General features: G+C 43.8%; 1 protein-coding gene across 2 annotated transcripts; it reads left to right on the forward strand.

The window, feature by feature from the left end:
* The first annotated feature begins 1,332 nt into the window (after positions 1 to 1,332).
* Positions 1,333 to 22,889, forward strand: LOC120060887 (E3 ubiquitin-protein ligase BRE1B-like). Of its 2 annotated transcripts, none has more exons than XM_039010305.1 (20): positions 1,333 to 1,396; positions 2,080 to 2,235; positions 2,323 to 2,490; positions 4,092 to 4,305; positions 4,537 to 4,734; positions 4,893 to 5,014; positions 5,229 to 5,375; positions 5,701 to 5,775; positions 5,942 to 6,061; positions 6,396 to 6,575; positions 8,676 to 8,811; positions 9,160 to 9,281; positions 9,598 to 9,857; positions 10,006 to 10,123; positions 10,283 to 10,432; positions 19,118 to 19,330; positions 19,593 to 19,718; positions 19,923 to 20,063; positions 20,900 to 21,001; positions 21,147 to 22,889. In XM_039010305.1, the coding sequence occupies exons 2-20, from the start codon at positions 2,095 to 2,097 to the stop codon at positions 21,321 to 21,323; spliced, it is 2,910 nt and encodes a 969-aa protein (XP_038866233.1). In that variant the 5' UTR covers positions 1,333 to 1,396; positions 2,080 to 2,094; the 3' UTR covers positions 21,324 to 22,889. The 2 variants fall into 2 exon arrangements, with proteins under 2 accessions (XP_038866233.1, XP_038866232.1); XM_039010304.1 differs by having other exon boundaries at positions 1,354 to 1,396; positions 2,067 to 2,235.
* Positions 22,890 to 27,035: the final 4,146 nt, after the last annotated feature.

Below are 27,035 nucleotides of genomic sequence, written 5' to 3' on the forward strand. Positions count from 1 at the left end.
GGTTTTGGAGCAGTGGCTTCTTCCTTGCTGTGCGGCCTTTCAGGTTTTGTCGATATAGGGCGCTCGTTTTACTGTGGATATAGATACCTTTGTACCTGTTTCCACCAGCATCTTCACAAGGTCCTTTGCTGTTGTTCTGAGATTGATTTGCACTTTTTGCACCAAAATACGTTCATCTCTAGGAGACAGAACGTGTCTCCTTCCTGAGCAGTATGATGGCTGCGTGGTCCCATGGTATTTATACTTGCTTTCTATTGTTTGTACAGATGAACATGGTACCTTCAGGCGTTTGGAAATTGCTCCCAAATATGAACCAGACTTGTGGAGGTCTACAATTTTTTTTCTGAGGTCTTGGCTGATTTCTTTTGATTTTCCTATGATGTCAAGCAAAGAGTTTGAAGGTAGGCCTTGAAATACATCCACAGGTACACCTCCAATTGACTCAAATTATGTCAATTAGCCTATCAGAACCTTTTAAAACGTAATTTTCTGGAATTTTCCAAGCTGTTTAAAGGCACAGTCAACTTAGTGTATGTACACTTCTGACCCACTGGAATTGTGGTACAGTGAAATATAAGTGAAATAATCTGCAAACAATTGTTGGATAAAGTACTTCTGTCATGCACAAAGTAGATGTCCTAACCGACTTGCCAAAACTATAGTTTGTTAACAAGAAAATTGTGGAGTGGTTGAAAAACGAGTTTTAATGACTCCAACCTAAGTGTATGTAAACTTCCGACTGTATGTAATCCTGTACGAGCGTATGTGCCGAATACATTACGATGTTACAGGTGTCAAGCATGTGGCAGCAGTGTGTAGGAGGGAGGGTCCAAGATGTGCAGAAGGGGAGGAGTAGTGAGAGTAGTAGAGATATACCAGTACAGTGGGATAAGCCAAAAAAGTTATATAAAGTTCAGTAAGACTGGATTTTTAGCATTTATAGCAGTGGTTATCAACTGTACGGCAGGAATGGAACGGAAGTCGCAGAAAATGGAGGTTGTGGTGGCAGCTGCAGAGAGGTATTTGGGTGTGCCAGACTTGACATCAGAAGAGTTACAGGGTGTGTTAAGTGGTGATGTCCCATCCTTTCAGGATGATGACATGAGGAAGGAAAAAATACATTTAATTAGTGGAGTAGGGTGGTGTTTATTTTTATTTTGAAATGAGTGATTGTAGTGTTAGATGGTAGGGTATATATTACATTTTATCTAGCAAGCAAAGTGTACGGGAGTTGTACTCCAGTTAGTAGGTTGCGGTAATGCAACAAATTGGATGCCAACCGCTGTTAAACCTCATAGAAGAAGAAGAAGAAGTACACTTACTGTGCTATACAGGAAATAGCTACTGTCGTCATCTCCGGTTAGTGGTAATGTTGTACGAGGTCTCTTTCTGAAAGGTTTGTCATATTTCTTAGTGATCGTGAAATAAAAACGTGAATTAATTAATACTACCTTATATATGATTGCATTTAAAACTGATTCGAGGAAATACGCCGTATTATACTCACAGCCATTGTACTCACAGTTGCTAATCTGCTAGCATTCTTTACAGCCAGCATTAGCCTGTAAGCTAGATAGATTCTTACAAAAGCTATACTAGGTAGTAAAATATAGCTAAGACGCAACTACCGCTATTTAGGTAGCTAACGTACATACATACACATGCCAAGTTTTTGATGGCCACTTTGCAAGTTTAGGTGCACATAATTCTAACATCGGAAACTGGATAGCTTGCAAGTTAGCTGGCGGAACATTCTGGCCTTAATTGAATTGACATTTACAAATCTAAATTTATTCGCCAACAATTGTAAGAAACAAACACAAATTATTTGTAGTTAGATACCAGATAGTCGTTAGCTTCAGTAACATTAGCGAAATTTAACTTCAAGAGTTGGTGACAATGACAAAACCCTCGTGTTGTTGACAAGGGGAGATAATCAGTCTTGTCATCAACGCTAAATGTCTATATTGCTAAATGTCTCTTTCGCCATCACAGAGTAACTGTCAGCTGATGAATTATGTTAAAACGAAATGTACATTTTTCATCAGCTTTGTGTCCTAAAACAGCTGTCACACTTAGGTTGCATAAGCAGCAATGATGTCTGGCACCGGGGGAGGGAAGCGAGTCTCAGGTGGGGACAGCCCCCCTGGTCCACCTGAGAAAAAGAGTAAAAAAGAGGAGAAGACCACCACCACTCTCATTGAGCCAATACGCATTGGGGGAGTGTCCTCTACGGTTAGTCACTATTTTTTTGCCTCCACATCTTGGTCTTGTCTATAATGAAGTATATCATCTTCATGATCATGTATTTCACATCTGCAGGAGGAAATGGACATGAAAGTGATCCAGTTTAAGAATAAGAAGCTGAGTGAGCGTCTGGAGCAGAGGCAGACCATGGAGGACGAGCTGCGAGAGAAGATCGAGAAGCTGGAAAAGCGACAAGCCACTGATGATACCACACTGCTCATTGTGAATCGTTACTGGTCCCAGGTACGTACATTCCACAATCGTTTGCTGCTTTGAAGGATCATAGACATACAGTACCAGTCAAAAGTTTGGACACACCTACTCATTCAAGGGTTATTTAAAAAAATATATAATAGTGAAGACTTTAAAACTGAAGTAACACATATGGAATCATGTAGTAACCAAAAAAGTGTTAAACAAATCAAAATATATTTTAGATTCTTCAAAGTAGCCACCCTTTGCTTTGATGACAGCTTTGCACACTCTTGGCAGTCTCTCAACCAGCTTCACCTGGAATGCTTTTCCAACAGTTTTGATGGAGTTCCCGCATATGCTGAGCAGTTGTTGGCTGCTTTTCCTTCACTGTGCGGACTAACTCATCCCAAACCATCTCAATTGGGTTTAGGTCGAGTGATTGGAGGCCATGTCATCTGATGCAGGACTTCATCACTCTCCTTCTTGGTCAAATAGCCCTTACACAGCCTGGAGGTGTGTTGGGTCATTATCCTGTTGAAAAACAAATGATAGTCCCACTATGCCCAAACCAGATGGGATGGCGTATCGCTGCAGAATGCTGTGGTAGCCATGCTGGTTAAGTGTGCCTTGAATTCTAAATAAATCACCAACAGTGCCACCGGCAAAGCACCATCACATCTCCTTCTCCATGCTTCACGGTGGGAACTGCACATACGGAGATCATCCATTCACCTACTCTGCGTCTCACAAAGGCACGGCGGTTGGAACCAAAAATCTCAAATTTGGACTCAACAGACCAAAGGACAGATTTCCACCGGTCTAATGTCCATTGCTCGTGGTTCTTGGCCCAAGCAAGTCTCTTCTTCTTATTGGTGAACTTTAGTAGTGGTTTCTTTGCAGCAATTCGACCATGGAGGCCTGATTCATGCAGTCTCCTCTGAACAGTTGATGTTGAGATGTCTGTTACTTGAACTCTGTGAAACATTTATTTTGGCTGCAATTTCTGAGGCTAACTCTAATGAACTTATCCTTTGCAGCAGAAGTAACTCTGGATCTTCATTCCTAGCGCTTGGTGGTTTTTGCGACGGCATTTGAAGAAACTTTCAGTTCTTGAAATCTTCTGGATTGACTGACCTTCATGAGTTAAAGTAATGATGGACTTTCATTTCGCGTTGCTTATTTGAGCTGTTCTTGCCATAATATGGACTTGGTATTTTACCAAGTAGGGTTATCTTCTGTATACCACCCCTACCTTGTCACAACACAACTGATTGGCTCAAACGCATTAAGAAGGAAAGAAATTAAACAAATGTACTTTTAACAAGGCACAACAGTTAATTGAAATGCATTCCAGGTGACTAACTCATGAAGCTGGTTGACAGAATGCCAAGAGTGTGCAAAGCTGTCATCAAGGCAAAGGGTGGCTACTTTGAAGAATCTGAAATACATTTTGATTTGTTTAACACTTTTTTGGTTACTACATGATTCCATATGTGTTACTTCAGTTTTGATGTCTTCACTGTTATAAAAAATAAATAAAAAATTAACCTTTGAATGAGTAGGTGTGTCCAAACCTTTGACTTGTACTGTATGCTTAACCTAAAATTTAACCCCCACACATACTGAATTACTCTTTCTTTAACTTCCAGTTGGAAGAAAATGTTCACGTCCTGCGCCTACGCATTGACCCCACGGTGGTTCCGGCAACGCCTACTATGCCGGTCTCTGCCCCTACCCCAATAGAAGAGGATGGTATGATGATCCCACCACCCCCTCCTCCAGCACCAGAACACGAGGAGCAACAGCCTCCCCCACCTGATGTTATGGAGAAAGCTCCTGAACCACAGCAGGACTCGACAACAGGTAAAGATGATCCCTGCTCTCTCGCTCGCTCAACCTTTTATCTATGCATATCTAGCCACTGATCCGCAGTAGTGATACCTCCAAGTCCATTGCTTTGCCACCTGTAATAACTGATGTGAGGTATGGAAACTTAACAAAGCAGTACACCTTTCTAGCACTTGTGCCACATTTATATTTTCAACCACATCCTAAGTCCTCCCGTCCATTTTTACTTATCACCATGGTCTGTAGCACCGCCGCCCACTACTTCCCTCAGTGAGAGTGCCAAGGCCTTCCTCTCCATTCTGGACAACAGCAGTGAGGAGGAGCTCAGCCTGCAGCTGCAGGACAGGATGCAGTTTAGCAAAGAGGCCGCTGCTTGCATGGTCTGCGTCTTCGATAGGTTGCACAGCCGCATCGACAGCCTATGCACCCAGATCCAGTCCGCAGGTAACTATTCAGACTCACTCATGACTAGGGACAATAGTTTATTTCACTTTGTTGTTGTGGAAGCATTTGGGTTCTAAATGTGGCATAAACATGTAGAGGAGTTCCCTACTGTGACATTCACAGTTGAGTAACCCTAGTAACTGTGTTGTCTTTGTCAGTGTGTGAGGACGACGGCCAGGAAGAGCTGCTCCGTCTGAATCGCACTCTGCTGGAGGAGAATAGCAGACTGCAAGACCTGGCCTCCTCCCTGCAGGGCAGACACCACAAGATGTCTATGGAGGTACTTTGCCTCATCCTATAATGTAGTGTGTGTGGGTGGGTGTGTGTGGGTGGATTGTGAATGCCCACATCTCCACGGTGTGTTCTCTCAGGCTTTTGTATCCTCAATATGAACGTCTGCCATTTCTCATCGGTGGTAATACATGGCGATTGTGTAAACTCATCCAGTCAATTTCTTAATCAAACGTTCTCTCATCTGTACTTCTCTTGTTCAGTACAATGAGCTTGTGGATAAGGTGACGAGCTCGGAGACCAAGGTGTCTGAGATGGAGACTGCTGTGGAGGATCTGCAGTGGGACATCGAGAAGCTCCGTAAGAGGGAACAGAAGCTCAACAAGCATCTCGCTGAAGCACTTGAGCAGGTTTGTTTCATTTGTGTGCGTGGGTGTGTATACTCTGTGTGTGTGTGTGTGTATAGTCCTGTGTCTCATCATTGCTGACGTCACTCTCCATTATGCATCTATGTCCAGCGATAAGGCATCAGAGCATGCCAGCCATTGAATCGCAGCTGTGTGTGTTTATCTATGTCCTGCTGTATGTACATGTGTAAAATCATGTTTTGATATTGTACAGTCTAAATGAAGACTGTAACCACATCTATATTACTATTGTAATATTTCTGGGTTAGTGTCTGTACTAATGTACGGGCCAAGTTCGCTAAACACTTCTTATGATTGTTCTGTCCAGTTGAACTCGGGTTACTACACCACTGGCAGCTCAGGGGGGCTACCCGGAGGCCAGATAACTCTCAATATACAGAAGGTGAGTGCAGACTTGTCACCTTTTTTTTTTTTTTTTACCGTATTCTTGAGCTTCCCTTCAGTCTTGTTTTGATACATTGTTGTATTCCAACCCAGTCATATGGAGTTAAATTGGTGCCAAAAGTGATAATAATTTAACTTCATACTGTCATTAATATGTCTGTTAGTTTGAGAGCCTGAATGCAGAGTTGGAGCAGAACCAGGAGCTGGCCAACAATCGCATGGCGGAACTGGAGAAACTACAGCAGGAGCTCCAAGAGGCTGTGAGGGAGAGTGAGAAGCTCAAGGTGCAGAAGTCGTCTCCTCTGAGGGGATACAAGACTAAACTCACTGCAATACTCTTGTCTGCTTAACAAAGGATATGCTCACTATTTAGACAGTCTTGATGAGTCAGGTGTCAAGTTAAGGAAGACAATAATTGTCGAATGTATAAACACAATAACTTGTGTTTGTCATTATGATCATTGAATCTATGCTCTGTATGTAATATCAATGAATGTATTTACTTTTCTGTTTACTCTATCCCAAATTGATTGCGTTTATATAGTTTTTCACCAGGTCCCAAGGCATCTTACAGTGTATGAGGGGGGGGGGTAACTCACTCACTTAACTCCTTTTCAGTTGGACCTGAAAAATATTCCAGAGGAGGTGGTGAAGGAGACCGCGGACTACAAGTGCCTGCAGTCCCAGTTCTCACTGCTTTACAATGAGTCTCTCGGGGTGAAGACCCAGCTGGACGAGGCCCGGGCCCTGCTCCTCACCGCCAAGAACGCCCACCTCAGACAGATAGAGCATATGGAGGTCAGAAGCACAAATTTAGCAGATAAGTTTTACTTGCAGTCATTGTGAACTTGGTTGTTTTACCTCCCTTAGTTCAATGCACTGGTTGTTGCTTTGGATAAGATAAACTGACAAATGACTTGTGTAGGAGGGAGCCACTGATTTAAAATCAAAATTTCAGCGTATCAGACCCATTTTTTTAATATGCTTTAACTGCGCTTGATTGAGCCTGTCTGGGGTACCAGATGGATGGGGTTTGAACTTTTGGGACTATTCCATTGGTTCCATTGTGCCAGGCAAGCTCAATCAAGCACATCTAAAGTATTTGATAGAGAACTAATACTACTTGAACCCAGGTCTGGCACGTACACCGCTCAAAAAAATAAAGGGAACACTTAAACAACACAATGTAACTCCAAGTCAATCATACTTCTGTGAAATCAAACTGTCCACTTAGGAAGCAACACTGATTGACAATAAATTTCACATGCTGTTGTGCAAATGGAATAGACAACAGGTGGAAATTATAGGCAATTAGCAAGACACCCCCAATAAAGGAGTGGTTCTGCAGGTGGTGACCACAGACCACTTCTCAGTTCCTATGCTTCCTGGCTGATGTTTTGGTCACTTTTGAATGCTGGCGGTGCTTTCACTCTAGTGGTAGCATGAGACGGAGTCTACAACCCACACAAGTGGCTCAGGTAGTGCAGCTCATCCAGGATGGCACATCAATGCGAGCTGTGGCAAGAAGGTTTGCTGTGTCTGTCAGCATAGTGTCCAGAGCATGGAGGCGCTACCAGGAGACAGGCCAGTACATCAGGAGACGTAGAGGAGGCCGTAGGAGGGCAACAACCCAGCAGCAGGACCGCTACCTCCGCCTTTGTGCAAGGAGGAGCAGGTGGAGCACTGCCAGAGCCCTGCAAAATGACCTCCAGCAGGCCACAAATGTGCATGTGTCTGCTCAAACGGTCAGAAACAGACTCCATGAGGGTGGTATGAGGGCCCGACGTCCACAGGTCGGGGTTGTGCTTACAGCCCAACACCGTGCAGGACGTTTGGCATTTGCCAGAGAACACCAAGAATTCGCCACTGGCGCCCTGTGCTCTTCACAGATGAAAGCAGGTTCACACTGAGCACATGTGACAGACGTGACAGTCTGGAGATGCCGTGGAGAACGTTCTGCTGCCTGCTACATCCTCCAGCATGACCGGTTTGGCGGTGGGTCAGTCATGGTGTGGGGTGGCATTTCTTTGGGGGGCCGCACAGCCCTCCATGTGCTCGCCAGAGGTAGCCTGACTGCCATTAGGTACCGAGATGAGATCCTCAGACCCCTTGTGAGACCATATGCTGGTGCGGTTGGCCCTGGGTTCCTCCTAATGCAAGACAATGCTAGACCTCATGTGGCTGGAGTGTGTCAGCAGTTCCTGCAAGAGGAAGGCATTGATGCTATGGACTGGCCCGCCCGTTCCCCAGACCTGAATCCAATTGAGCACATCTGGGACATCGTGTCTCGCTCCATCCACCAACGCCACGTTGCACCACAGACTGTCCAGGAGTTGGCGGATGCTTTAGTCCAGGTCTGGGAGGAGATCCCTCAGGAGACCATCCGCCACCTCATCAGGAGCATGCCCAGGCGTTGTAGGGAGGTCATACAGGCACGTGGAGGCCACACACACTACTGAGCCTCATTTTGACTTGTTTTAAGGACATTACATCAAAGTTGGATCAGCCTGTAGTGTGGTTTTCCACTTTAATTTTGAGTGTGACTCCAAATCCAGACCTCCATGGGTTGATAAATTTGATTTCCATTGATAATTTTTGTGTGATTTTGTTGTCAGCACATTCAACTATGTAAAGAAAAAAGTATTTAATAAGAATATTTCATTCATTCAGATCTAGGATGTGTTATTTTAGTGGTCCCTTTATTTTTTTTGAGTTGTGTATATCATGAATGCAACAGGAATATATGTGGTTGGAAAGGTAATGCCGTGGCAACCGTGAAAGTGGATTACGTCACAATCTATAAAAAATGGCCAACACTAGTAGTCATGAGGTCAGAGATTGGTGTGATGTCGCTGTTTGACAGCCGTCAACAAAAGTTGGTGTTCGTCATCTTTTCAGAGTGACGAGCTGTCACTACAGAAGAAGCTCCGCACTGAGGTCATCCAGCTGGAAGACACGCTGGCCCAGGTGCGCAAGGAGTATGAAATGCTGCGTATCGAGTTTGAGCAGAACCTGGCGGCCAATGAGCAAGCAGGTAACGTATCATAATCTCCACAACACCTCCCACGCCCTAGGCTTGTTTCTATCACTAAAGGTTTCTCATAAAAAAGCTCATGTTTTTCTGTGAGAAGTTTGAATGAACGATTGTCAGTGATCTTATGTGCTTAGTAATATATGCATGTCTTGTTTATTTAAAAAATGTTCTGTAACCAAGGATGTTGACTGTGTTTGGGAGGAATGTATCCTATCCTGTTATCACTATCCATATTGCTCACAAGTTTACGCCACCAACAATAGTTGGACAAAACACTGCGACAGCGCTGACTGAAACGCATGGTCATTATCTTATCGACACCTCTGTCCCATTTGATCTTTCCTTTAGGCCCAATCAACAGAGAGATGCGACACCTCATCAGCAGCCTCCAGAACCACAACCACCAGCTGAAAGGTGACGTGCAGCGCTACAAGCGGAAGCTCAGAGAAACACAGATGGAGATTAACAAGGTAGGCAGCTGATCCTGCACATGAGACCAATAGACTTTCTTCTGCTCCCTAAGAATATTTAATCAATATGCGTAGTTCATAGATAGAGCTGTAGGACCTGACCAGGTCAAACTCTGGACCCTTATTATAGGTTAACTACAGCCTGGAGTTTGCCCTGGTGAGGTGGTTAGGTCATGGTTCCACAAAACTTGAGATGCACAATATTTGGTTAATAATTAAGGATAAACATGACACTTGAATCATGATATTTGGTACGACAATGTGATAAATGCGATCGGTGTCCCAAAACCATTTTCTATCCCCGTCCCTTTGTCAGTTGCGGTGCCAGAGTGGTGACACTGGGCTTCTGTCGTTGGAGGAGCCGGTGAGCGACAGCCTGGAGGTGAAGAAGGAAGAGGATGAAGACCAAGAAGAGGAGGAGGAGAGGAGGAGGGAGCTGGAGAGACAGCGGTCCCGGGAGAGAGAGAGGGAGGCCGAGAGGGAGCGAGAGAGGGAGCGGGAGAGGGAGCGTCAGCGCAGCGAAGAGTTGAAGAGAAAAGATTCGGACACTCTGAAGATGCTGAGGGCGGAACTTAAGTATGTTAAGTTTTTGGTCACAGAACACACAACTCATATTTTATATCGAATTAAGGGTACTGTCATATAGTAGAGGACTTAACTCATTGTTTTATTCTGGAGTTAGGTAGTGCTAACTCTTCTACTGTTCATTCTCCTCTCCCCTCAGGAAAGCCCAGGAGTCTCAGAAGGAGATGAAGCTACTTTTGGACATGTATAAATCAGCTCCCAAAGAGCAGCGAGACAAAGTGCAGCTTATGGCAGCAGAGCGCAAGTCTAAAGCCGAGGTTTGCTCTTTGACTTCTTCAAATTCCAACCTGAACTGTAGGTTATCATTCAAAGTCAATTCATGAGATGGTTAGTGTTATCTGAATCTACCCCCCACTACAAGCTGAAGTAGTGTCTCAGTCCGTGTGTTATACCTAAATCCACCCTCTGTGTCCCAGGTGGATGAGTTGCGGGTGCGGGTTCGAGAGCTGGAGGAGAGGGAGAGGAAGGAGAGCAAGAAGCTGGCTGATGAGGACGCTCTCAGGAAGATACGCGTGGCAGAGGAGACGATCGATCACCTACAGAAGAAGCTCACGGCCACCAAACAGGTACTGTATTTCCACTACACATTCAAACCTTTTGCAGAGGTGCTGAATATGTTCAATATCACAATTGCGGTGGCTTTTCCATTTCTTTGTTTCTTTTGACCGGGGATTTCAATGGAATAAGTGAGGTATCGCACTTAGAGGACGGGGTTTCAAATTGGTAGGGTTATGTTTCTCTTGTCCATAAAAATACTCATCAGTGGCCTCCCGAGTGGCGCAGTAGTCGTGCTAGATGCGTCACTACAGATCCGGGTTCGATCCCGGGCTGTGTTGCAGCTGGCCGCGATCGGGAGACCCATGAGGCAGCGCACAATTGTCCCAGCGTTGTCCGGGTTAGGGGAGGGTTTAGCTGGCTGGGATGTCCTTTTCCCATCGTGCTCTAGCGACACCTTGTGGGCGGCCTGGCGCATGCACGCTGACTTCGGTCGCAGCTGTACAGTGTTTCCTCCAACACATTGGTGCGGCTGGCTTCTGGGTTAATTAAGCAGTGTGTCAAGAAGCAGTGCGGCTTGGCGGGGTTGTGCTCTCGACCTTCGCCTCTAACTCTGTACGAGAGTTGCAGCGATGGGACAAGACTAACTACCAATTGGATATCATGAAAAAGGGGTAAAAAGTAGCGAAAAAAAGAAACGTCCTCTCACTGTAAACTGCATTTATTTTCAGCAAACTTAACATGTGTAAATATTTGTAATGAACATAACATGAACAAGTTCCACAGACATGTGACTAACAGAAATGGAGTAATGTGTCCCTGAACAAAGGGGGGGTCAAAATCAAAAGTAACAGTCAGTATCTGGTGTGGCCACCAGCTGCATTAAGTACTGCAGTGCATCTCCTCATGGACTGCACCAGATTTGCCAGTTCTTGCTGTGAGATGATACCCCACTCTTCCACCAAGGCACCTGCAAGTTTCAGGACATTTCTGGGGGGAATGGCCCTAGCCCTCACCCTCCGATCCAACAGGTCCCAGACGTGCTCAATGGGATTGAGATCCGGGCTCTTCGCTGGCCATGGCGGAACACTGACATTCCTGCCTTGCAGGAAATCGCGCACAGAACGAGCAGTATGGCTGGTGGCATTGTCATGCTCGAGGGTCATGTCAGGATGAGCCTGCAGGAAGGGTACCACATGAGGGAGGAGGATGTCTTCCCTGTAACACACAGCGTTGCGATTGCCTGCAATGACAACAAGCTCAGTCCGATGATGCTGTGACACAGTTCGATGGGTAAATGGCATAGCCTAAGGATAATAGGCCTATTCATTTTTAGCCTAAGCCAATGTTCATTCAAGTGTTATAAAGAATGTTATAGGCTAAATAGTATTTTTATCTGATTGTTCATTTTTATATAAATGCACAAATTAAGTTATTGAAAACACAGAATTATCATTCATTTGTTTTTCGTTCCAGCTTTCTGAATGTGCTGCTGCGGGAGCTTATGCCCAATTACCTGTTGAGCAATTCAATGACATGAATAAACACTGACAATATTATATGTGTTAGTTTAACTTGTGAAAGTAATGTTTAGTGCAACTTGTATTGACAGTAGCCTATGGTATCAGCCTATATTATTGGCTGTTTGGTTCGCAAGAAGGGATTTTCCAACAGCACAATTTATTTTGCCTTAGGTTTCTGCTTTACTTGACCAATCTTGCTATTGTTTGTTCTCATTATTACTTTACTGTTTTTATTGAGGCTAATGGCAAACAACTTTCTGAGATGGAACTCCGTTAGGCCACTAGGTTAATTCGATGGTTGAGAGTGGGTTATGTCTCGGCCAACAAGTCACATTCGAATCGAATGAGGATTGTGGAGAAAGGGGAAATCAAGATTTTAAAACAATAAGCCAGACAACTAATTAGCTGCAAAAGGCCCGTGATCATCCGACATTGGAGAGGGGAAAAACATGTTAGGACCTGTCTGACATTTTGTGCTGCTTTGGTGCTATCCGCTCTTTCTACATTGTTCTCTTGCATTATGTATATAATACCATATAACTACCATATGTATTAAGCTATGACAAATGGGGAATAGGCCATTTGACATGTCGTCTTGCTGTTGTGTCCTGCCAGACTCCGGAGGTGCAGTAAAAATTTTAATATACTAAACCATCGTTTGTGACATCACAATGTCATCACCATCGACGATGGCTGTCAAACATTGTCAATAGACAATACAGTCGTAAAATTGTCCTACCCTATATCGCAACGCAATGCTGTTCAGATGAAGCGTCATAGTAAAGTCCGTTGATACATATTACACTGAACAAAAATATAAACGCAACATGTAAAGTTGGTCCCATGTTTCATGAGCTAAAATAGATATTAGAGGTTTTCCATACACACAAAAAGCTTAGTGAGCACCATGTCTCCTTTGCCAAGATAATCCATCCACCTGACAGGTGTGTGAAATCAAGAAGCATGATTATTACATAGGTGCACCTTGTGCTGGTAGACAAGAAAAGGCCACTCTAAAATGTGCAGGTTGGTCACACAATGCCGCAGATGTCTCAAGTTGAGGGAGCATGCAATTGGCATGCTGACTACAGGAATGTCTACCAGAGCTGTTGCCAGAGAATTGAATGTTCATTTCTCTAACATAAGCCGGCTCCAACGTCGTTTTAGAGAATTTGGCAGTACGTCCAACCGGCCTCACAACTGCAGACCATGTGTAACCACACCAGCCCAGATTTGTGCAGAAATTCTTCGGTTGTGCAAACCCACAGATTCATCAGCTGTCCGGGTGGCTGGTCTCAGATGATCCCGCAGGTGAGGAAGCCGGATGTGGAGGTCCTGGTCCAGGGTTTTTAGCTGACTGCAGTTCGGAGATGTAACCGACTTCAGTGGGCAAATGCTCACCTTCGATGGCCACTGGCACGCTGGAGAAGTGTGCTCTTCACTGATTTCACCGGGCAGACGTGAGGGCGAACTTGTGGGCGAGCGGTTTGCTGATGTCAATGTTGTTAACAGAGGGCCCCATGGTGGCAGTGGGGTTATTATATGGGTGGGCATAAGCTACAGACAATGAACACAATTGCATTTTATCTATAGCAATTTGAATGCACAAGATCCTGAGGCCCATTGTCATGCGATTGATCTGCTGCCGCCATCACTTAATGTTTCGGCACGATAATGCATGGCTCCATGTTGCAGGGTGTTGTACACAATTCCTGGAAGTTGAAAATGTCCCATCTCTTCCATGGCCTGCATACTCACCAGACATGTCACCAGTTGAACATGTTTGGGATGCTCTGGATCGACGTGTACGACAGCGTGTTCCAGTTCCCGCCAATGTTCAGCAACTTCGCACAACTATTCAAGAGGAGTGGGACAACATTCCACAGGCCACAATCAACAGCCTGATCAACTCTATGCAAAGGACATGTGTTGCGCTGCATGAGGTGGTCACGCCAGATACTGACTGGTTTTCTGATCCATGCCCCTACCTTATTTTTAAGGCATCTGTGACCTACAGGTGCATATCTGTATTCCCAGTCATGTGAAATCCATAGATTAGGGCATAATGAATGTATTTCAATTGACTGATTTCCTTATATGAACTTTAACTCAGTAAAAATTTTGAAATGGTTGCATGTTGCGTTTTTATATTTTTGTTCAGTGTAGTTAAAATGACATTGTGTGAGACGTTCAGGTACATTGCAAGATACAGTGCAGTCGGAAAGTACTCAGGCCCCTTGACTTTGACAAATTTTGCTACATTAGTCTTATTCTAAAATTGTAATAAAATGTCATTTATCATCAATCTACACACAATACCCCATAATGACAAAGCAAAAACAGGTTTTTAGAAATGTTTGCAAATGTATTAAAAGAAAAAAACATACCACATTTACATAAGTATTCAGAACCTTTGCGATGAGACTCGAAATTGAGCTCAGGTGCATCCTGTTTCCATTGATCATCCTTGATCTTTCTACAACTTTATTGGAGTCCACCTGAGGTAAATTCAATTGATTGGATATGATTTGTAAAGACACACACCTGTTTATATAACGTCCAACAGTTGACAGTGCATGTCAGAGAAAAAACCAAGCCATGAGGTCGAAGGAATTTTCCAAAGAGCTCCGAGATAGGATCATGTCGAGGCACAGATCTGGGAAAGGGTACCAAAAAAATTCTGCAGCATTGAAGGTCCCCATCATTCTTAAATGGAAGAAGTTTGGAACCACCAAGATGCTTTGGCCGCCCGGCCAAACTGAGCAATCTGGGGAGAAGGGCCTTGGTCAGGGAGGTGACCTAAGAACCCGATAGTCACTCTGACAGAGCTCCAGAGTTCCTCTGTGGAGATGGAAGAACCTTCCAGAAGTACAACCATCTCTGCAGCACTTCACCAGTTCACCTTCCAACAAGACAACGACCCTAAAGCATACAGCCAAGACAATGCAGCAGTGGCTTCGGGACAAATCTCAATGCCCTCGAGTGGTCCAGCCAGAGCCTGGATTAGAACCCGATCGAACATCTCTGGAGAGACCTGAAAATAGCTGTGCAGCGGACTCTAACCATCCAACCTTGACAGGATCTGCAGAGAAGAATGGGAGAAACTCCCCAAATACAGGTGTGCCAAGCTTGTAGGGTCATACCCAAGAACACTTGAGGCTGTAATCTCTGCTAAAGGTGCTTCAATAAAGTACTGATTTAAAGGGTCTGAACAACTATGTAATTGTGATATTAGTAAGACTAATGGAGCCAGAGGAGATGGCTGCTGTTTTACGGGCTCCTAACCAATTGTGATTGTGTGTTTTGCGTTATTTGTAACTTATTTTGTACATAATGTTTCTACCACCATCTCTTATGACCAAAAAAGAACTACTGGATATCAGAACAGCAATCACTCCCCTCTTACTGGACAAATATTATTTTCTTTAACGAGTCGGACGCAAAGGATTTTCTTCAGACACCTGACAAGGACCAAATCCCTAGCATTCGCATGAATAAGAGATAGCGATATAGGGGACGTAGGTCGTGGTGCCTTGTAAGAATCCGACGGCGAGTGGGTAACCCGCCTCCACCTTCCGTACTATTAGCCAACGTGCAATCATTGGATAATAAACTGGATGAGCTACGATGAAGACTATCCTAGCAACGGGACGTTAACTGTAGTATCTTATGTTTTACCGAGTCGTGGCTGAACGACTACATGGATAACATACAACTGGCTGTGTTTTCCGTGCATCGGCAAGATAGAACAGCTGCCTCCGGTAAGACGAGGGGTGACTGTGTCTGTGTATATTTGTAAACAACAGCTGTCTGTGTCGATAACAGCTGGTGCACAAAATCTAATATTAAGGAAGTCTCAAGGTTTTGCTCGCCTGAGGTAGAGTATCTCATGATAACCCATAGACCACACTATTTACCAAAAATAGGTTTCATCTATATTTTTCATAGCTGTCAATTTACCACCACAAACCAATGCTGGCACTAAGACGGCACTCAACGAGCTGTATAAGGCCATAAGCAAACAAGAAAATGCTCAGCCAGAGGCGGTGCTCCTAGTGGCCGGGGACTTTAATGGGGCGGCAGGTAGCCTAGTGGTTAGAGCGTTGGGCCAGTAATTGAAAGGTTGCAAGAGCTGACATGGTAAAAAGTCTGTCGTTCTGCCCCTGAACAAGGCAGTTATCCCACTGTTCCTTGGTCATCATTATAAATAATAATTTGTTCTTAACTGATTTGCCTAGTTAAATAAAAAATTATTCAAGGGAACTTTAATCTGTTTTACCTCATTTCTACCAGCATGTTATACGTGCAACCAGAGGGGGGAAAAAAACTCTAGACCACCTTTACTCCACGCACAGAAGCGTGCAAAGCTTTCCCTCGCCCTCAAATTGGCAAATCTGACCATAACTCTATCCTCCTGATTCCTGCTTACAAGCAAGAACTAAAGCAGGAAGTACCAGTGACTCGCTCAATAGGGAAGTGGTCAGATGATGCAGATGCTAAGCTACAGGACTTTTTGCTAGCACAAACTGGAAAATGTTCCGGGATTCTTCCGATGGCATTGAGGAGTAGACCACATCAGTCACTGGCTTCATCCATACTGAGCTAAAGGGTAGGGCTGCCGCTTTCAAGGAGCAAGACTCTAACCCGGACGCTTATAAGAAATCCCGCTTTGCTCTCCGACGAACCATCAAACAGGCAAAGCGTCAATACAGGACTAAGATCGAATCGTACTACACCGGCTCCGACACATCTGGATGTTGCAGGGCTTGCAAACTATTACCGATTACAAAGGGAAGCACAGCCACGAGCTGCCCAGTGACACGAGCCTACCAGACAAGCTCAATTACCTCTATGCGCGCTTCGAGGCAAGCAACACTGAATGCATGAGAGCACCAGCTGTTCCGTACTACTGTGTGATCACGCTCTCCGCAGCCGATGTGAGTAAGACCTTTTAAACAGGTCAACATTAACAAGGCCGCAGGCCCAGATGGATTACCAGGAAGTGTACTCAGGACATGCGCTGACCAACTGGCAGGTGTCTTCACTGACATTTTCAACCTCTCCCTGACCAAGTCTGTAATTACCTACATGTTTCAAGCAGACCACCATAGTCCCTGTGCCCAAGAAAGCAAAGGTAACCTGCCTAAATGACTACTGCCCTGTAGCACTCACGTCGGTAGCCATGAAGTGCTTTCAAAGGCTGGTCATGGCTCACTTCAACACCATCATCCCGGAAACCCTAGACCCACTCCAATTCGCATACTTCCCCAACAGATCCACAGATGACGCAATCGCTATTGCACTCCACACTGCCCTTTCCCACCTGGACAAAAGGAACACATCGTGAGAATACTATTCATTGACTACAGCTCAGTGTTCAACACCATAGTGCCCTCAAAGCTCATCACTAAGTTAAGGACCCTGGGACTTAACACCTTCCTCTGCAACTGGATCTGGATCCTGGAATTCCTGATGGACCGCCCCCCCACCAGCTGGTAAGGGTAGGTAACAACATCTGCCACGCTGATCCTCAACATGGGGGCCCCTCAGGGGTGCGTGCTCACCCCTCCTCCTGTACTCCCTGTTCGCCCATGACTGCATGGCCAAGCACGACTCCAAAACCATCATTACGTTTGCAGACGACACAACAGTGATCACCGACAACGATGAGACAGCCTACAGGGAGGTCAGAGACCTGGCAGTGTGGTGCCAGGATAACAACCGCTCCCTCAACGTGAAGTAGGGCCGAGCACGCCCCCATTGTCATCGACAGGGCTGTAGTGGTGCAGGTTCAGAGCTTCAATTTCCTTGGTGTCCACCAACGAACTATCATGGTCCAAACACACCAATACAGTCGTGAAGAGGGCACAACAATGCCTATTCCCTTTCAGTAGACTTTGCAACAAATTCTAAAAAACAGTTTTTGCTTTGTCATTATGGGTTATTGTATGTAGATTGAGGATAGAAACTATTTATTCCATTATAGAATAAGGCTGTAACGTAACAAAATGTGGAACAAGTCAAGGGGTCTGAATATGTTCCCGAATGCACTGTAAATAACACTGATCTAATGTGTTTTCATCTGGCATATTGTAACAGGTCTGTCTGTCTGTCTCTCTCTCTTAGCGTCCGACATATCCCAGAGAAGTTAACGTCCCACTTGGCCAAAAGCCAGTAAAAATGCAGAGCGACAAATTCAAATAAATTACTATAAAAATCTAACTTTCATTAAATCACACATGAAAGATACCAAATTAAAGCTACACTGGTTGTGAATCCAGCCAACATGTCAGAATTCAAATAGGCTTTTCGGCAAAAGCAAACTATGCTATTATCTGAGGATAGCAGAGTAAACAGAGAGAGAAGCATATTTCAACCCTGGAGGCGCGACGCAAAAATAAAAATATAATTCATGCCTTACCTTTGACGAGCTTCTGTGTTGGCACTCCAATATGTCCCATAAACATCACAAATGGTCCTTTTGTTCGATTAATTCCGTCGATATATGTCCATTTATTTGGCGCGTTTGATCCAGAAAAACACCGGTTCCAACTTGTGCAACATGACTACAAAATATCTCAAAAGTTACCTGTAAACTTTGCCAAAACATTTCAAACTACTTTTGTAATACAACTTTAGGTATTTTTTAACGTAAATAATCGATAAAATTGAAGACGGGATGATCTGTGTTCAATACAGGATTAAAACAAACTGTAGCTAGCTTTCTGGTCACGCGCCTCTAACAGTACACTTCCAGTGACCCTCGTTCAAGATGGCCGTACTTCTTCATTACACAAAGGAAAAAATCTCAACCAATTTCTAAAGACTGACATCCAGTCGAAGCGGTAGGAACTGCAAGAAGGTCAATTAGAAATCTGTATTCCCAATGAAAACCCATTGAAAAAAATTTGAATGGTTTGTCCTCGGGGTTTCGCCTGCTAAATAAGTTCTGTTATACTCACAGACATGATTCAAACAGTTTTTTAGAAACTTCAGAGTTTTCTATCCAAATCTACTAATACTATGCATATCTCATCTTCTGGGGATGAGTAGCTGGCAGTTGAATTTGGGTATGCTTTTCATCCAAACGTGAAAATGCTGCCCCCTATCCTAGAGAAGTTAAGGAGATTTAACCTCAATGAAATGAAACTACATAACTAACAGTTAAATAAAAAAACAAATGCCAACTCTATTTCAACCTCCCACCCCCCTGTGTCTCTCCATTGTGTCCAGGAGGAGGAGGCCCTACTGAGCGAGATGGATGTGACAGGTCAGGCCTTTGAAGACATGCAGGAGCAGAACAGCCGGCTGATGCAGCAGCTGAGAGAGAAGGATGACGCCAACTTCAAGCTGATGTCGGAACGCATCAAGTCCAACCAGATCTACAAGCTGCTGAGGGAGGAGAAGGAGGAGCTGGCCGACCAGGTGCTAACCTTCAAGACCCAGGTGAGAGGGACTGTGGAGGATGGACTCGCTTCGCGTGTTTATTTCCAGGGCAACTTGCAAAGCGGATTTAAAACAGGTGCACAACTTATTTGGCAAGGGAAACCTTTTTTTTTAAACGAAAACCTTGGCCTCAAAAATATCTTGGGCCACATTGGCTATTGAAATGAAATAAAAAATAAAACACTTCACAAAAGTCCGGATAATACTTGTGTTTCTGAGCCAATGAGGAAGAGGTCTGATTGGTTCCCTTTGTCTGTCACAGGTGGAAGCTCAGCTATTGGTTGTACAGAAGCTGGAGGAGAAGGAGGGCATCCTCCAGAGCTCACTGGCCACTCTGGAGAAAGAGTTAGGAGTCCGCACACAAGCACTAGAACTAAACAAGAGGAAGGTAGGAAAACAATACCTCTACTACTAAGATACTTTTAAACTCTTCTTCTTCCACAGTTACCTTACCAATACTACTGCTTTTACTATTTATGCTGTAATACCATGGTTACTGAGGACATTACGAGCAATTGTATTGCTGGTCACTCTTCTTGTAACGTTCTGTTGGGAGTATCTCTGAGTGTTTCTTGCCCCTCCATGTCCCCAGGCGGTGGAGGCAGCCCAGCTGGCTGAAGACCTGAAGGTGCAGCTGGAACACACCCAGTCCAAGCTGAGAGAGATCCAGGTTTCTGTGTCTGAGAACCGCACCGCCAGAGAGAGGGAGTTGGGCAACCTCAAAAGAGCACAGGTACGCACAACTACTGACAAGTCTGTCCTTTCTAGATATTTGTCCTTTATTTAACCAGTCCCATTGAGATGAGCATATATTTTTCGAGGGAGCCCTGATATGTTAATTTGTCAAACCCATAAGTCTTTAGCGAATACAGTGGGAGAGACAATTAGAGCGTGTGAATGTTAACAGTAGGTTTAATATGGTCGTGAAGAGGGCACGACAACGACTATTCCCCCTCAGAAGACAGAAGATTTGGTGTGGGTTCTCAGATCCTCAAAAGGTTATACAGCTGCACCTGGTATGGCACTACAGAGGGTAGTGCGTACGGCCCAGTACATCACTGGGGCCAAGCTTCCTGCCATCCAAGACCTCTATACCAGGCCGTGTTAGGGCCTTTCTCTGACAATTGACAGACTCCAGCCACCCTAGTCATAGACTGTTCTCTCTGCTAGCGGCACTAAGTCTAGGTCCAAAAGGCTTTATAACAGCCTCTACCCCCAAGCCATAAGACTGCTGAACAACTAATAATATGGCTACCTGGACTATTTGCATTGACCCCCCCCCCCCCCTTTTTTTTCTCGCTGCTGCTACTCCTATGTACATATTACATCAATTACCTTGACTAAACTGTACCCCCGCACATTGTCTTGGCACTCCCTGTATATAGCCTGGTTATTGTTATTTTATTGTTACTCCTTAATTTTTTCCCTTTAGTTTATTTAGTCAATATTTTCTCAACTCTTATTTTTCTTACAACTCCATTCTAGTTTAAGGGCTTGTAGTAAGCAATTTGGCGAATGTGACATAACATTTGATTTGACTACTAAAGTATTTGACTGTCTAACTTATAGGAGGACCTGTCCAGGCTACGACGAAAGCTGGAGAAACAGAAGAAAGTGGAGGTGTACACTGATGCTGATGAGATCCTGCAGGAGGAGATTAACCAGTACAAGGTGAAACAAGAGACTTTACGTATCTTGATGGGATAGCCTTGCTTTTGTTTTATCAAATGCATGAGATGGTTCACATATTGTCTATTGTGGTACATCTTCTATCCAAATTGACCCTGTATTTTCTCTCATCCGCCCCCCTTTTCAGGCGAAGCTGCGTTGTCCGTGCTGCAACACCCGCGACAAGGAGACGGTGCTCACCAAGTGCTTCCACGTGTTCTGCTACGAGTGTCTGAAGACGCGCTACGACACCCGACAGAGGAAGTGCCCCAAATGTAACTGTGCCTTCGGGGCCAACGACTTCCACCGCATCTACATCACCTAACTCTGTTACACGGAGAGGAGAAAAAGAAGACAACAGTGAACAGAGCCTAAAGGAGAGGGAGAAAAAAAATGGTGTGGTTGGAGAGGTGTCTGGAGAGTTTCGTTTTTTTTCTCGGTTTTAATCGCTCCTTTTGGAAAAACTTTCTTAAATTGCATCATTGCCGGTTGGTGCTAGTGACCAAACAGAGGGTTGTGATTGATTGCGATGTACGGTAGGTAGTAATAAGAGCAGATGTGCTCATGCTCCCATACCAAGGTATTACTACTTCTGTTTATCTGGCCAATCTTAGTTTGTCAGGTCTTGCCCATGTGGAATTCTTAACATTTAACTGAGCCCATTTTTAAACTGGTATTCACCTTGTAAAAGTGTACTGGGAAGTTGTATGATTTGTAGACAGACTTACTCAGAATCATCCTTCAGAATACCTGTATGTGCTTGTTTTGGATATTCAAAGAAAAGATGACCATTCTCAAGAACTGAGATTCCTTTACTGGACACGTATCTAGTTCCGTTGCTATGTTGAGTTGTGTACATTACGACTCCATTCAGTTGAAATTGAGTTTCTTTCATTGTCGTAACAATCATGTTATGCACCTGTGCAGAGATTTCACCGGATAATACTATTGTCAATACCTAGGAATCATTTGACTTAAAGTTGGCAGTTTAGTTTGACTTTGCCTGTGGCTAGCAGATCGAGCGCCTCAGTCACACACAACATCTGCAGGTTTTAGTGCCTCATTACTGATGACATTTCAGTGGAAGAGTCAGCACACGAGTGTCATTCTAAGTGGGCCGTCCCATCCAGCTCTTTCAAGACAACTTAAAGATTACTGGAACATTAAAGGAGCTATATGTAATATTTTGCATTGTAATTTCAGAAAATGTCCTGAATATATCTACAGTAATAGTGGAATGATAGTTTCACTATATTCTTTCCCCAAAACATTTTTTGGGGCCCACACAAAATTCCAATCTAATAGTGCAGACTTCTTGACTGGGCCATCAAAGGGCAAGCGTCAAACATGTAGAAATCACTCAGCTCCAGTCAATTGGACAACGAGATTTGCTGGCCCCAGTCAATTTGACAACTAGAGACGGTCTGTTGTTGAATTGTCACATATAGTACCTTTTACAGTCTCAACATATGTTACAACCATATTCTGCCTTAATGGAATCTCTGAACCCCCTTTTCCTCAGTTCTGATGATGCTAGCCATTTAATGAGAGCTTGGTGATGTGTTTGACGTTGGCACGTGTGAGAACCAAAATCATAACTGGCCTCAAAAAACCACAGTGAGACTCTTGTGATCTAAAGTCAATGGCAAAAAAAACACCATGCATCTGTTCAAAATAAGACTTCTAGAATGTTTTGATGTAATGTTTGAGTTTTGTGACTCAGGATATTTGGATTGGTATTAATAAGTGGATAGTGTGGGCTCTGTGTTATGAACATACATGTCATAGACAAAGAAGCAGTTCTCATTCAGAACATAGTGATCATTTTGTATTTCAGAGAGTGTAGATTTTGTGAGTTTTCCTAGTAAAAACATACACTTGCGCCTCATGAGTTGACTGTTCAATACATTTACTCATCATGGGGTTTTCTGACCTGGGAGTTGAACAATGGGGAAAAATGTGATCTTGCTAAAACAAAGTGATGTGAGTGGTAATAACCGGCTTTTAGTAATACATTTTTTTTTTAAACAGTAAGGCCGATAAATAAAATTTGCGCAGGCAAATTGTCCAGAAGGGGAAAAAATCCCATTGCAAAATAATGCTTTTTAGCCTATTCATTGATGGAAATACATTCGACTGGTCATGCTTATCGGTATATGGGTTAATTTGCGTAATTAAATTGGTAATGTATCTTATTTATAACATGCGCACAGCATACAAGGCCTTTGGGCGGAAAATCTGCCAGTCTGCGCTTTATAATCCCAATAATTACACAACAATTCTAAATGCAATTGTGTTTTAATAGTTGTGGCCATGATTAAAATGAGCCAAAATTAATTTTTTTCTCAACTGATAATTGAAGCGCACTTTCCATTTAAATGCATTGGCAATGGAAGGCAGGCTTGAGCTTCAAAGTAGAGGCAATTATTTTATAAAGATTCCGTATGCCATTGAAATAAGTATCTCATGTTTTTTTGGTTTTCAACTTTCTTCAATTGTCTGGTAGCCAAATGCACTTTCGCGCTTATCCTTCTGCCTTGTGCACATTGCTGCGCTAATAATGTTGAGGAATAATAGTTTCAGAACATTTTAAGCTAAATGTTCTGATCTGTTGCATCAGATTCATAATGTTTTTAGGCCTACTGGTTGTATGAATCTGGGATCTATCGTCCCACAACTGTCCAAGAGTCTGTTTGGGCAATTGCCTTCTTGACAAGCTGACCAATAGAATAGGTCAACTTTGACATACAGTTCATTCGGGAAGTATTCAGACTCCTTTACTTTTTACACGTTTTGTTACGTTACAGCCTCTAAAATTGATTCAATTGTTTATTTTCCTCATCAATCTACACAATACCCCATAATGACAAAGCAAAATCAGTATTTAAAAAAAAAAAAAAAAAAATTGCACATTTCATAAATATATCACATTTACAGTTGAAGTCGGAAGTTTACATACACCTTAGCCAAATACATTTAAACTCAGTTTTTCACAATTCCTGACATTTAATCCTAGTAAAAATTCCCTGTTTTAGGTCAGTTAGGATCAGCACTTTATTTTAAGAATGTGAAATGTCAGAATAATAGTAGAGAATTATTTATTTCAGCTTTTATTTCTTATATCACATTTCCAGTGGGTCAGAAGTTTACATACACTCAATTAGTATTTGGTAGCATTGCCTTTTAAATTGCTTAACTTGGGTTAAACGTTTCGGGTAGCCTTCCACAAGCTTCCCACAATAAGTTGGATGAATTTTGGCCCATTCCTCCTGACAGAGCAACTGAGTCAGGTTTGTAGGTCTCCTTGCTCACACACGCTTTTTCAGTTCTGCCTACAAATTTTCTATGGGATTGAGGTCAGGGCTTTGTGATGGCCACTCCAATACCTTGACTTTGTTGTCCTTAAGCCATTTTGCCACAACTTTGGAAGTATGCCCGGGGTCATTGTCCATTTGGAAGACCCATTTGCGACCAAGATTTAACTTCCTGACTGATGTCTTGAGATGTTGCTTCAATTGATTGGACATTTTCCATAATTTTCCTTCCTCATGAGGCCATCTATTTTGTGAAGTGCACCAGTCCCTCCTGCAGCAAAGCACCCCCACAACATGATGCTGCCACCTCCATGCTTCACGGTGTCTTTGTCCCCATGTGCAGTTGCAAACCGTAGTCTGCCTTTTTTATGGCAGTTTTGGAGAAGTGGCTTCTTCCTTGCTGAGCGGCCTTTCAGTTTGTCGATATTGGACTCGTTTTACTGTGGATATAGATACTTTTGTACCTGTTTCCTCCAGCATCTTCACAAGGTCCTTTGCTGCTGTTCTGAGATTCATTTGCACTTTTCGCACAAAAGTATGTTCATCTCTAGGAGACAGAACGCATCTCCTTCCTGAACGGTATGATGGCTGCGTGGTCCTATGGTGTTTAAACTTGCATACTATTGTTTGTACAGATGAACGTGGTACCTTCAGGCGTTTGGAAATTGCTCCCAAGGATGAACCAGACTTGTGGTCTACAATTATTTTTCTGAGGTCTTGGCTGATTTCTTTTGATTTTCCCGTGATGTCAAGCAAAGAGGCACTGAGTTTGAAGGTAGGCCTTGAAATACATCCACAGGTACACCTCCAATTGACTCAAATGATGTCAATTAGCCGATCAGAAGCTTCTAAAGTCATGACAACATTTTCTGGAATTTTCCAAGCTGTTTTATCGCAGTCAACTTAGTGTATGTAAACTTCTGACCCGCTGGAATTGTGATAGATTATTTCACTGTCTGTAAACAATTGTTGGAAAAATTACTTGTCATGCACAAAGTAGATGTCCTAACCGACTTGCCAAAACTATACTGTACATAATTTCAGACCCTTTACTCAGTACTTTGTTGAAGCACCTTTGGCACCGATTACAGCCTTGAGTCTTCTTGGGTATGCCGGTACAAGCTTGGCACACCTGTATTTGGGGAGATTGTCCCATTCTCTGCAGTTCCTCTCAAGCTCTGTCAGGTTGGATGGGGAGTGTTGCTGCACAGCTATTTTCAGGTCTCTCCAGACATGTTCGATCGGGTTCGTCCAGGCTCTGGCTGGGCCACTCAAGGACATTCAGAGACTTGTCCCAAAGCCACTTCTGCGCTGTTGTGATTGGGCTTAGGGTTGTTGTCCTGTTGAAAGGGGAACCTTCCGCCCTAGTCTGAGGTCTTGAGCACTCTGGAGCAGGTTTTCATCAAGGATCTCTCTGTACTTTGCTCCGTTCATCTTTCCCTCGATCCTGACTAGTCTCCCAGTCCCTGAAAAACATCCCCACAGCATGATGCTGCCACTATGCTTCACCGTAGGGATGGTCCCAGGTTTCTTCCAGACATGACCCTTGGCATTCAGGCCAAAGAGTTCAATCTTCGTTTCATCAGACCAGAGAATCTTGTTTCTCATGGTCTGAGTCTTTAGGTGCCTTTTGGCAAACTCAAAGCAGGCTTTCAAGTGCCTTTTACTGAGGAGTAGCTTCCGTCTGGCTATTCTACCATAAAGGCCTGATTGGTGGAGTGCTGGTTGTGCTTCTGGAAGGTTCTCCCATCTCCACAAAGGAACTCTAGAGCTCTGTCAGAGTGACCATAGGGCTCTTGGACACCTCCCTGATCAAGGTCCTTCTCCCCCGATTGCTCAGTTTGGCCGGACGGCCAGCTCTAGCAAGAGTCTTGGTGGTTAAATTAATTACGTAACAATTAACTCATTAGCAATCTTGGGGCACCATGGGAAAGTTTGTTTAATGAGTTACTATTTCCCGAATTAACTCAAGAATATCAGAATATATCGTTATTAGTCATCCATTCATTATTATTATTACGAATCCCTTTGGCCCGACAATCTAGGGGGGATGGTAATGGGACCTGTAACACAACTCACGCAAATTATAACAGTGACAAACAGTGAGAACGAAATAACATAGACAACTTAATTACCGTCAAACACTCAGGGTTTATTTCTAAACACACGGTAAAGGGGGGCAGGAAAAAGGGGCTGAGCTGGACCCAAGGAAAGAAAGGGGTATTTTTGAATACTTATTAAGTTAGACTAGTGTACTTCACCAACAGCTAACTAACCAAAAATACAGTGGGTGGTCCGCCCAGTTCTAACTAGTGTTTTTAACAAAGTTTACCTACGGGTAGTGTATGCCCATGGGCGAACTGTCTGGTTACCCCCTTTTCCCACCATCAAACAAACACTCAAACACCATAACCAAAAACAATACTCACAGGTGGGGACAAAGTGACATGTAGATGCAAAACCACACAATGGATCTACAGACATATGGCATTTACAGAGAGATTGAGCTGTAGAGAACACAACTGACAGGGTTTTTAAACCAAGGGAAAGGGACTGTGATTGGGTAGGAGAAAAGGAGCAGGTGTCTTCCAATTAGTGACTGATTGATGACTGATTGGGGAATGATGATTGTCACCTGTGAGTAGAGGAGAAGGAGAACAAAAATACACACAGGATACACACAGAATACTTGTATCCGTAACAATTATTACCTCATCGGTCTC

Source organism: Salvelinus namaycush, chromosome 16 (genome assembly GCF_016432855.1).
Source record: "Salvelinus namaycush isolate Seneca chromosome 16, SaNama_1.0, whole genome shotgun sequence".
Lineage (NCBI taxonomy): Eukaryota > Metazoa > Chordata > Actinopteri > Salmoniformes > Salmonidae > Salvelinus > Salvelinus namaycush.

What these genes read in the sequence shown, in the direction of transcription:
- LOC120060887 (XM_039010305.1), top strand. Translation starts at nt 2,095, where the DNA reads ATGATGTCTGGCACCGGGGGAGGGAAGCGAGTCTCAGGTGGGGACAGC. An exon ending in CACCCAGATCCAGTCCGCAG is followed by an intron (nt 4,735 to 4,892) that starts GTAACTATTCAG and finishes TGTCTTTGTCAG; the next exon opens with TGTGTGAGGACGACGGCCAG. An exon ending in TCGCTGAAGCACTTGAGCAG is followed by an intron (nt 5,376 to 5,700) that starts GTTTGTTTCATT and finishes TGTTCTGTCCAG; the next exon opens with TTGAACTCGGGTTACTACAC.